The sequence below is a fragment of the Atractosteus spatula genome, chromosome 3 (genome assembly GCF_055471065.1).
Source record: "Atractosteus spatula isolate fAtrSpa1 chromosome 3, fAtrSpa1.hap1, whole genome shotgun sequence".
In the NCBI taxonomy this organism is placed as follows: domain Eukaryota; kingdom Metazoa; phylum Chordata; class Actinopteri; order Semionotiformes; family Lepisosteidae; genus Atractosteus; species Atractosteus spatula.
In genome coordinates, this window is record NC_142708.1 from 4,059,298 (window position 1) to 4,071,888 (window position 12,591).

Sequence of the window (12,591 nt, forward strand, 5' to 3'; positions counted from 1 at the left end):
CAAGAGGGGCAATCTATAAATGCCGGTATTTGCATGGTGGATTCTCCCATTATAAAGCAAAATTTGTTTAAATTAGAGACCACACCAATACTGCACGGGATACTTGAGTCCTGACACTCATAGGAACTCTCCTGCCAGAGGTGCTATTTGTCTCACAGGTACCCACTTACTTCTAAATGTTCTCTGCAGCTGGTAGGCATGAGCAGACTACAGTGCAATCAAGGTGACACTATGCTGTACCAAACTGAAATCACACCTATGCTGCATTTTTATTGGTTTCAATGACCTCGAAATGTGGGCGTATCTTGTGTTGAGCAAGATAGCCTGGCATGGATTAACAATTCACATGCAGGAAAGGCAGCATGAAATTCCAACTAACTATGTCTGCTGCAGAGGACTACTTGGAAGATGTTCCCTCCCTTCACGAGACACTGTGGGACACTGTGGCCAAGCTGGATGACAGCCCAATTCTACACAATGTCCATGCATATTTAAGCAGAGGATGGGCTTCTTGTCAGTTTAGTTGTGTGTTAAAAATCAAAATGCCAACAATGGTAACATGCATAATGAAGAAAGAGCGAGAACAATGAATTTAAACAGAAGTGCTCGAATTCACATGAACTTCAGAAATCAGATGCCTGGAAGCACATTAAAGAGATTCTGTCCCACTGAGAAATTGTGCTGGAGCATACGAAACCTTCGGTAGAGACATTAATTAATACAGATTTTGCAAGAGGGATAAAAAGAATAGAAGACTGCCTAAGGTGTAATTAAAGCAAATGATTGTCTTGATTTAAGATTTGATATCTTCTGGAAAAAATTACCGACTGGTCTAAAAGTTTCTTTACAACAGTGGTGGTGAAGTGCATTTTCCATAGTTATTGAGTTTATTCTTAAAATACAAAACAGTTTTTGCTGGTCATAATGTAAGGAGCTTTACAAAGTTTTCATTTTAATGTGTCCAGCTGACTTTTATTAATATTGCCTTAATGCAGCTTATTACTTACTTCAGCAACCCCTGAGACAGCTAGTATGACATTATCACTTAGAAAACATGTGACTTTAAATAAGCAAACAAACACAAAAGCAGTTACTCATTATATACTTATACAAGCACATCAAGTTGTTTCTCAGACATTTCAGTTCACTTTGTAACAAAGCATTCCTGTCTAAAACATTATTATAGCATGTTTAGTTAGTATGCTGGTAGTATACAGCTCTTCTGAGTAATTTTCTTCATATATACCAAAGAGTTGAAGCTGGAATTAATAATTTGTGCAATCTCAGTTTCCATACAAGACTATCACTATATACCAGCTTTAGCTCCGTTTTCAGATGAGACCTCAAATGTTGTTTTACTGCCTTTTAAGTGAGAGGTGCATGGATCAGAGTTTATAAAAATCTGCAGATAATAGCAAAATAGGAGGATTAGCTAATACTGTAGAAGCAGTGGATGAAATTAATAAAAAATGTTAATAAAATTCAACACCTAGATGACATTTAATGTAGACAAGTGCATACTGGTCATAAAAACATTAACTATAAATACAAAATGGGAAACACTGAACTAGAAAAGACTTATGAAAAAGACGTGTTTACAGTGATACGTTCTTTACATTTCCAGCATGGGAAAGAAAGAGCCAAACAAAATGCAGATGATTATTCAAAACCATATAATTAAATCAAGGGAGCTCGTTAAATTGTATAACACACTAGCATGGTCTCATTTAGAATATTTTGAGTAATTCTTTTCACCGTGTTCTAGAAAAGATATTGTTGCTCTAAAATCTGTCCATAGAAGAACAACCAGATACATTCTGGGTCCAAAGGGAATGATACAGACAGGCTAAAGAAACTGAACTTTTTTAGTTATGAACATAGAAAACTACAAGGGAACTTGTAACAAGTATGAAAACTCCTCAAAGGCTTTGGCCAAATCCACCCAGCAGATCTGTGTCCCAGAGGACCTCCAGAGAGACATCCTCACTTAGAACTGAGAAAGTAAGAGTTTTTTTTGTCCAAAGTGTTGTGTGAGTAAGGAACAAGCTACCCAGCCAAGCTGTTGAAACCAAGAACTTCTTTAAAGGCTTCTTTAAAGAAAGAACTTGATGAGATCCTCAGATCAACTGATTACACACTACCAAACAGGCTATATAAGATAAGGCAGTCAGCAAAGATAATATAGCATGGGGAAAACAAAGGCCAGGAGAGAGGAGGAGATGGGAGCAGGAGAGAGGCAGAGTGGCCAATCAAGTGGTGCGAGGTCGAGAGAGGTGGCCAATCACCTATGAACAATGGCCGATACCAAAGGAATGAAGACTATCGTCCATCTATACAAAACTGCATGTCACCTCGCCCGGACCCATAGAAGGTGCTAGCCAGCTAAGACTGGATTTCAAAGCTGGAGCAGGCAGTTGGAAAGAAGCCCCTGGGACAGGAACCCTGTAACACAGACGGATGTGACAGAGATAGCAGCGACTGATGAGCAGCACATGAACAAGTAGGAAGAGGAAGAATGAGCAGGAACTGAACAAGTATGATGACATGTCCTCCAAGCATGACCTGGATCTTGGGCGCCCTTCCACACATGAACATGAAATCCCACTTACCGGCAGTAAACCATTTCTGCATCCTTACCACCAGATCCCACCTGCCCACTACCAGGAGATCCTGAAGCACCACTTCTGGCAAAAGCCTGCATGCCTCCCCAGAGGTTAAGGTGCAGAAAAGGGACAGGTGCCTCCATCTATACATGAACAACAGTCAGTTGAAAGCCAAGATCATGATGGATGCCTATCCACTGCCACGCACTGAGGAGGCGCTGAGGCTTTGAGCAGGGCACATTGTACTCGAAGGTCGGGTACTGGCAGTTCAAGGTAGAGGAGTCTTATCGCCCCAACACAGCCAACTGGTCTGTTTTAATCCAACAGCCTTCGGGTTACAGAATGCACCTTTCAGAGGTATTTTAATGGAAAGCATCAGACCTGGGCAGGACCCGCAGGATGTCACGACTGAACAGGCAGCTAAGTGACTCACTGCACAGAAACACTACAAGAAGTTACTCAGTGGGATTATGGGAAGTGTAGTGTACACGGGTAGTGCACCTTGCCTGAGCCACCTAGACCAGTCAGCCAATTTTTTTTATATAACCTAGGGATCTAAAATTTATATCAGCCTGCACGCTTAGGCAAGTAACACATAGTAACAACTGCTGCTTGCTATCAGGAACCTCTAGGACAAGTTTACACATGCTTTAGAAGAAACTCTTTTCTTACAGCTTTACTAGGAGAGGGAACAATAGTTCACTTTTCCTAAATCTCGTCAGTCTTTCAAATGTAAATCTGGACTGTACCTTCATTCTACATATTTAGCCGCGCACATCTTTAGGAGCCTGCCATTGATTTGAATACCCTATACACCTTGGAATCAGACTGTTAACAATTAATAGAAAGACAATATTTCAAGAATGGTACAAATAAAGGGGTTGAGAAAACAGAGCACACCGACCGGGATAATCAATTATTACAATACATAACCACAACCCCTATTTTTTAAGGATAAATTTCAAGAAAATACCTGAGAGCAGCTGGTATAGTTAAAGGTACCCGAGTTCCTTGTTTTCTGGCAGCGCTCTGGCAAAGAAGTAATAAATGATTGGCAAGCTAGGGTAAACAAACATTTATTAACAATGACACAAACTAAACAACACACAACAGCATAGACCTCTGTGTGTGTGTGTGTGTGTGTGTGTGTGTCTATCTCCCCTGCTTCTGCCTACCTGTATTTTATCCTGGGTTTCCCTCTAATGAAGACTCTTAATGATTTACTAGGGAGTTGGTTAGGATAAACCAGGGGATTCCTTTTGATATAGGAATCTCAGTCCACATACAGCTCTATAAACATCTCAGTCTTCTTTCCACTGTTTTTAGATCCTGAGCCACTTCCAATAGCCATTCAATATTTTCTGCACAAATCAGCCATTTTAAAATGAGAGGCAAGAAATACAAAAATGTGTCCACTTTCAAAACTTGGTACCGCCAGATCCAGCCTCTCCCATTTACACTTCTGGGGGAAAAAAAAAAAGTCTCCTTAAAAAAAAAATGATGCAAAGAGTATGTATGTTTTTTTAAAGAGAACCGTAGTGCATAATGGTGCATCGAATGTGTCATAATTACCTCTTGCTGTGCTGGTAATGCCATATCCCCTTCCGATCCATCACCCCAGTCAACTAACCTGGCTAGACGTTTTGGAATACATTAATAAGCATCATCTGTACGGTTGTGCTTTTCCTCTGGTATGACAACCTATCCCAACTTCATTATCAAGGACAGAAATAGTTATAGTGTAAAAGAAATAAGGTCATAAAAACATGCAGCGCAGAAGAGGAAATGCAGGTGAAAAGGTAGGTATTTTACTATTTCTCTTGGCCGTGCATTTTTATTACCTCATTTTGTCTTCTGTCAGTGCTGACACAGCATTACTACACTGAAGGCCATATTTCCTTAGTATAATACTCAAGGCAATGTGGGGAAAAACACTCTCATTTTCCCCCCACCAAAATACTCTGGATTAGAGAGATTTGTAAAGTGTGCTGTTTAGAGGTACTGTAGCGCCTGGAATGCATGGTTTATCTCAGGGGTTTAGAACTCAAGCAGATTGCTCAAAATACAGTAGGGTTAGATATACAGTAATTTAGTTTTTTTTTTAATTCTTCAAAGACAAAAAAGCTAAGGTTGTTGAAGATCCAACCCGGCACATTTATGGAAATATTAAAAAAAAAAACACATGCACATAGCATATACCTGTGTGATACTCGCAGGTCTCTAACTGTGCACCTTCGTATTTTTTATAGCCAACATTCATTTCAGTTCCGTGTGACTCGAGGAGTGAACTTGGCTGGGGGTGCAAACAGCTGTAAGAGTTTCTAGAGGGCAGAGTAGGTATAGTAGCAAGAGTTCACTCGTCTAACTCAGTCACTATGACCCTGCCTGCGCAGGGGGCAAATGAGGTCAGCAGGAGGCTAGAGGAGCAACAGGCATTTCTAGCAGATAAGCATCCACGATAAAACAAAATTATAGGGTATATAGTTAAAAGTGTTCGAATTTCAATCATAAAATGTTAAAATCACATCAATTACAAATCAAGAAAAATATATCGCTGCTAGGGAATCAGTCTAGATGCAAACAGAAACATTCCTGGACTTGAATGTCAAGCTGTCCTCCAGTGACAGGCGAAAAGAGTGCACTCTTTTTAGTCTCGAACAGAGAGACTATAAGGGGACCCGATATGAGTATTCGAAATCCTCCAAGGCACTAAGAAAGCTCGTACATTGAACACCTTCAGAATCATAAACATACCAGCGAACAGGAGTCACTTCTTTACAGAGTTGTGGGAACAGAGCCATGCTGTCGAAGATGACACTTTGGCTTCTTTTAACAAGTGGGTGGTAAGACTCAATTCAATTCAACTTCTTTTTATAAAGCGCCTTTCACAACAAGGTTGCCCCAAGGCGCTTAACAAAGCAAGTGACCATACATGAACAGAAAAGACCAGAAGAAAAACCCTCTAGGGATCCAAATGCCTTTGGGCATGCTAACATTATACAATTTAAAAAAATGAAAAAATTAATAAAAGGTATTAATCCATCCATCTGTAGACCAGCAAAATCCTCCTAAACGACAGCTATATCCACGATGTCCCTCTTGGATCCATGGCAGTGATGCAGCATCCAGCTCAGATGGTGCCCAGCCTGGGCAGCCCAGCCCAGCCTGGGCACCATCCAGACACGTGGGGAGGAGAATAGGATAGTAGAGGAGAACTGATCCCTGGATCAATTAGCTAGTAAATGGGCTAAAGGGACCAAACAGCCCCCTTTCATTTGTAGCTCGATTGTGCAATTTTTAAAGTACATTTAGTTATAGAACATGGATCATCAGAAACAATTATTGACTGTTAAATACTTTAATTTTACAATTGGTTTTATGAAAAGTATTATTTTTAATACATGTATTAGAATAAATACAGCCCTTGAGGCTTGCAGCCCAGCATGGTTAAAACACAACAGCTTCATAACCAGGAAAGCTTAAGAGTTGGTCCATATTTAAAATGACATGGTTCATGCATATCTTAAGACCTTCATGCTTCCAGGACTACAGTAACATTCCAGAAATATAGGATCAATCTTGATGTAACTGAACTGAGATAACAGCGCTGGCCTTGCATATCATTTGACTCAAACACTGGGTCACCTTCACCTCTGCAAGCTCACAGAAAATGGGGTCAGAATTAGACAATCCACAGGGACACCAAACAGTCATGAAAATACTATGCATTATAAAATACAGTCTCGAGTATTTTTGCTACCCAAAGCCAAATATACACAACAGGTAGTCCACTCTCTGTTAAGAAATACTTAGAGAATGTACATCTTCATGTTGCCGGACTGCTATTTTTGTAAAATGGGTTTGGGCATTATGTTAAACAGTGCAACAGTAGCTGTGATGGCTATAAACACATACCAATCTAACAGATCTGTTTTTGTTCAAAACAGGAAACAAGCAATTGCCTTTTTGCAGCTGTGACATACTGTAAGTGTTTTTTTGTTTCAAAGAAAGCCCTAACACAGCATTAAACCATGTATTTCTGGTGAGTTGACACAATCATAGATCCAAGGGTAAAACTAAAAATTGATTTAGAAAAGTGTGAGGATGGATTTCCCTGTGCAAAATACCTTGAAAGCACATCAGCTCCGAGACCACATTTCTCAGTGACACCTTGAGGTAGTGAATGAAAGGTTGTGTAATGCTGTTTCTTCTCTTTTGAATATCAAGAATCTTACAGTGTTCTTTTGGGAACTTCGATTTTTTTTTTATATACCCCTATCACCACTCACCCTAAACAGTCAACCATGTTCTGCTTACTAAACAAAGCAGGGCAGTCAGAATACAAAGATGACCCAAAATACTACAGAATGAGTTAGGTACATATTTTTAGAGGTTAAACATATATATATATAAAATGGGAAAACACTTGTATTTCACCATGGTTTCTCGAAATCCTGGTTTGCTCTTGTTTTTATTGTATTAAGGAGGGAGGAGACATTCCCCAACCTGGCAAAGTCAGTACTGGTGTGTCAAACCTAGAAGAGCTACTTCAATTGCATTTTTTTCTTTCTATACTATTCATGCAATGTTTCTTGTTTGTGAAGCTGATATTTTGTAAAGGTAGTAGACTTAGTAAACCATAATGCAGAACTGATGTACCATATAGTTCCTGGTTATTTTTTCTTAACTAAAGTAGCTTCTTTCTCAAATTCCATGTCTATGTCTTAGGTCGTTGGTGATGGGCTTTATATCACAGATTCTTTGTTAAACATTTTGTTGTACATCCATCACGCAAGCGTGCAGTTTGCATATCCTAAGCCTACAGTAAGTCTAAACACATTAAAAGGTGAGCTGAAGGGCAAAATGCAAGCCTTATCTACAGCATTTTATATTTTTTCACTTCCTGCTTATAACCAGCTTAGAAGCTTGAATGAGGCAGTCCCAGCAGACTACTGCAGCACATTGCATCTTCAGACCCACTACCTAGGAGTTTGTGCAAGTAGAAGTAATTAAATTACATGAACTGTAAATCCTTCAGACATTTATGTGACTTTTAAGAAAGAGCAGTAACTTAGATCATTTCAGATTCTGTTGAAAGAGTCCAAGCAGCACACAGATAGTCAAGAAGCCTATGTGAATCCTCCATAACCAAAATATTTTCATTCACAGACTGACCAGTTCTGGAATCCAGCTCTACAGCATATAAGAGTGTGGAGTCATGGTTAGGGCTCTAAACTACGGTCGCAGGGTCAAATCCCAGGTGGGATGCTTTTGTTGTAATATAATAATAATAATAATAATAATAATAATAATAATAATAATAAACCTTATTTATATAGCACCTTTAAAGGTGGCTTCTCAAAGCGCTTTACAGAATGACAACAACAAATAAAAAGAATACACAAGATAAAATGCAAACTGTGAGTTGTGCCCCCTGAGTAAGGTGTTCCATTCAAATTCATTTATTTTCTTACTACTTCTTCTGGCAGAATACATCCTGGATGGGAACCCTGTCCATCGCAGGGCAGGCACACAGGCTTGCACACACTCACACCAGGGCCAATTCTTCCAGAAGCCAAGGAACCTGCTGGCATGTTGTTTTTTAAAAAACTGTGAGAGGAAACCATAAACACACCCTTGTAGTTTGACCAGAAAAGTACCTCCAGGTGAGATGAGGACTATGGTATCTGTTGAACCTCTGGTACTACCAATGTGCAAAAGCACCGTAAGGGAACTGAAAGCAGTGGGTTATCGCTTTCTCTTACTAGTCACCTTCACATACTCTCGGTTACATGACAAAGTCAACACACTGGACGTCTTCAGAATGAACAGGTTAACACAAACCAATGAATGGCAACAGGTCAGGTACAAGTACAAAACATTTTTCAGCTTTTAACTAAAAAAATACTTTTTCTTCTACACCATATTTAAATATAGTGTTAGCTTTCAACTGAACCTAACCCCTAACCTTAATCACTACTTGATTAAGGAGAAACAGAATCTAAACTAGGAACATCATCACTGTGGTCCAAGCACAGTCCTTTCAGAGAGACAATGGCATGAAAGAAACAGTGATTTTGTTTTACAGTTTACCACTATGGCAAAATCACGCATTCCTTTCCTCAGATCTTGTTAACCTCCGTTATCAGCAAAGAAAAACAACACAGCATAGCTATTATGGGAACTGTAGTAACATATTTGCTGGCCTGTGAAATGGAAACATTTGCTTTTAGTGATTAGCCAAGAATGCCAAACGTATAAAAAAAAACAGAGATATAAAGCACGGCAACGCAGAAGCACTCTGTAGGGCACACTGAGGTCACAGTCAGCCATGCCACAGGTGAGGATGAACTCTGACCCTGGGAGACACTTGGATACCTTTCTCTCTGAGCACCCACAGAATACAGACTTGTGATTTAAGACTCTCAAGAAAAACAGGGGCTTACTATAAATTGTAAGCTGTTCCTACACAGCCGATAGGTAAAGCCACAGATTCACAACGTTCATTGATCTAACAGGTCGACCACAGTGGTAATGAGAGATTCAAGCTTTTTACAATTAAAGGCAATCATTTTATAAACTTGAGTTTAAATTAAGAACCCAGGTCGACACAACGTATATATCAATACGTATATGTATATGTATATATGTTTACATTTCAGAAAACAGTTACACGACCCTCCCAAGCTACCTGAACTAGGTATATGTACTCTACACACTCACCATGTTGTTGCAGTGCAGGACTGAACTGTTTAACACCGGCTGTCTCACTAAACACCCCGAGTCGGAAATCCAGCGGCTCGGTGCACATAAAGTCTCCCTGTTGTTGCTGGTGCTTAAAAACAATAAAGAATTTAAATAAATACCCCCCTGCCGCAATTATTACAATCCTACATCAGTAACCACAATTGATTCAATCCAGCCCAGCTCCTTACTGTTTTCAACTGCTGTAGAGGTCACGCTAAGACCCTTAGCACCAGGTAGACTAATATACTCGCCTGTTCAGAATGAAGGACACTGGTCATTCAATTTGTTTATAAATATTGAGGTCAACCAGTTTGGAATCACTTAATTTTTATAACAATATTTATTTTTTTCTCTCTATGCCAATAACTAGAACTCCTCAGGGCAGCGATGCTATTTTCGTTTTCTTTAGTTTTCTGTTCTCAGGCATTTTGTGAGACACACTGGGAAAATGAAAGGACCCTGCCTTCCGGACGAGTTGAACACACACACGTGACTTCGTTGCAGTCGTGAGTAGTTTGAGGACGTGCTGTGAGTGGAGTAGTGTTGTATCTATTACCAGGACGTAATAAAATGTGCTTTGAATATTTTATCGGGTTTTTTTTTGTTAAAATTTTATAACAGGGAAAATAGTGAATGAAATTATTCTTACAGAGCATGCAAAATATATGGGCTGTTCTTTACCCGCGCTCTATGGTGTGTCTAAGCGGGGAAAGCTGTAAATACCTGCTGCTAGTAAACATTGTACTGTTGTTATTGCTGGCGCTCTGCAGTGTACTGATAAATAGTTGTTTGAAACGGGATGCAAAACAGTAAAACTTTGTCTCTTTACGTATTGCATACATCTGTTCGTTTGATTTATCTGGCATTGCCTTAAAGCTTTTGTCTGTATGTAATATTGTTATTTGAAATGTGAAAATTCGTATAGGTGGATGTACGAAGTATTTCTACCGTATGAGTTGAGACTGCCTTTGTGCCAGTAATGGGATTTTTCTAGCTGCAATATTCATTGTAAAGCCACGTGAGTATGGTTAATGTTTCTTTTAATCCATATTTTTATCTGACTAAATGATTTTAATTGTATATTTGGCAAATGAATGGCAGCATCTGCTGGTCAGTGAGACTGTTCTTAATTGAAATGTCAACATTTGGTGGCATGTATCGGTATTACACTCATGCATCAGTATTAAACTCGCAGACCACTGTCATGGCGATAGGTGTTTGAAGGAACACTTGGCCATGTACAGATGCGTTTTGTTCTGTAAGGCTGAAGACATGTATTGAAGCTCATTACTACGGCATTCAGCCTGGATGAATCTGGGGTGACAGCTGCCCTGGGACATACATGATCCTTCTTTTAAGATCACTCTATTGGCCATATACAATGTCTTGCATTAGGAATTTGCCTTTTCGCATACCCCAGCTTGCTCTCCATGAGACACACAGATGGGGAGGGTTATCTGTGTCAGAGCACAGGGTCAGCCATTGTACAGCACCCCTGGAGCAGCTGGGGTTAAGGGCCTTGCTCAGGGGCCCAACAGAGTAGGATTCCTCTGCCGGCCACAGGATTTGAACTGGCAACCACAAACAGCCACAAGCTCAGATCCTTAGCCGCAGAGCCACCGCTCCACCCAAGTGATGCTGTGGTTACTGTTAGCCTCCTCTAGGACTTGAGCACGTGCAAGGTCTCAATGTGGATGTGCAGAATTCCATCAGAATCCTGGCCTAGCCAGGACTTCTGACTTACTGCTTACAGATGTGCAGTGCTGATACTGCCAGAATTTGCCAACCTATGTCTTGGAAGTTTGGTAGCTGTGCTGACAGTGCTGATGGTCTGTTGTTTAAGCTCATTAAGACTTAAACTAATTTGGTGGGTGAGAGTGTTAAAAGCATCATATACATTAATGGCCTTTGACCAAAAATTAAAAATGACACCTTACTTGTGTGCATTTTATTGTGTTTGCAACAAAAGAGTGTGTGCATTTATACCTATATTTGAGCAGAACATAGAATAATCATACATAGTACTGCAAAGACCTGCATTGGAGTGTAAAAAATGCTTGTTCAACAACAAAGATTACCAGCAATGCCTCAGATCTTGATGAAAACTTGCTTATGCTTATTTTGGACATTTGCAATCGTATAAATTGTGCATGTGGTGTGAAATTAAGACAAGTCAGATTGACAATTACAAGTATTATTAATTGGCTCAGCAGATGCCTTTATCCATTATTATTCATTAATAACATGACTGGAAAAAATAGGTTATTTGGATAGTGGAAAGATACTCCCTTGCCAGCTATATCACCCTGCAACTCAACCAGTACCTGGATGGGAGACCTCCTGGGCAACCTAAGATTGCTGCTGGAAGAGATGGTAGTGGGGCCAGGTGCTCTACCTGTGGTCTGTGTGGGTTCTAATGCCCCAGTATAGTGATGGGGACACTATACTGTAAAAAGGTGCCGTCCTTCAGGTGAGACGTAAAACGGAGCTCCGGACTCTGTGGTCATTAAAAATCCCAGGGCGTTTCTCAAAAACAGTAGGGGTGTTACCCTGGCGCCCTGTCCATATTTTCCCCTGGCTTTTGCTCCTTATAATCCCCAGCTATGAATTGGTTTCGTCACTCTGTTCTCCTCCCCACTGATAGCTGGTGTGTGGTGAGAGAACTCGTGCACTAGGATTGCCAGGTGGAGGTGCACACTGATGGTGGCAGAGCGGAGTCCTCATTACTTTCCACTTTCGGTGGAGTGTCCAGAAAAGCACTATATAAGAAATTATTAATGTTGTACAGTTTTTCCCTCTCTTTGATAAAGTGACCAGTTTTTAGCTAGACTGTCCCTTAGAAATCCATTAAAAAACTACTGTTTCTACTGTTTACATTCATAAAATCACATTTGATTCAAAGAACAAAATGACTGCAATACAAATGTCATTAACTTTAAAAGGGTGAGTAAAAAAAGTCACACTAAAGGTATTTCCCGCATATCATTGGCTAGCACATTTAGAAATATGACGTGATTTCGGAAATCACCCGGAAAGGAGTATTTGATGATAATACCGGGATTATTTTTCTTATTTCTCCTGACAAACATATGGTTATTCCTTTGAGTTGTCTTGCTGAGGCAATTCTAATTCCTAAGAGTATCCATATATTTTTACAGAGAATCAGAGAAAATGATCATCAAATACTCCTTTACAAACCCATGGGGTACGGCTGTTGTTTTATTATTAGGGTTGTTTACCA

At 39.9% G+C, this 12,591-nt stretch overlaps 1 protein-coding gene across 1 annotated transcript in view; it reads right to left on the reverse strand.

The window, feature by feature from the left end:
* Nucleotides 1-9,546, reverse strand: part of tmem161b (transmembrane protein 161B) — a 46,149-nt gene extending 36,603 nt beyond the window's left edge. The window contains exon 1 of the mRNA XM_088911838.1: nt 9,327-9,546. Coding sequence (XP_088767964.1) covers nt 9,327-9,329 — 3 coding nt within the window. The 5' untranslated portion in view covers nt 9,330-9,546. The remainder of the gene's footprint in view (nt 1-9,326) is intronic.
* Between the last annotated feature and the right edge of the window lie 3,045 nt (nt 9,547-12,591).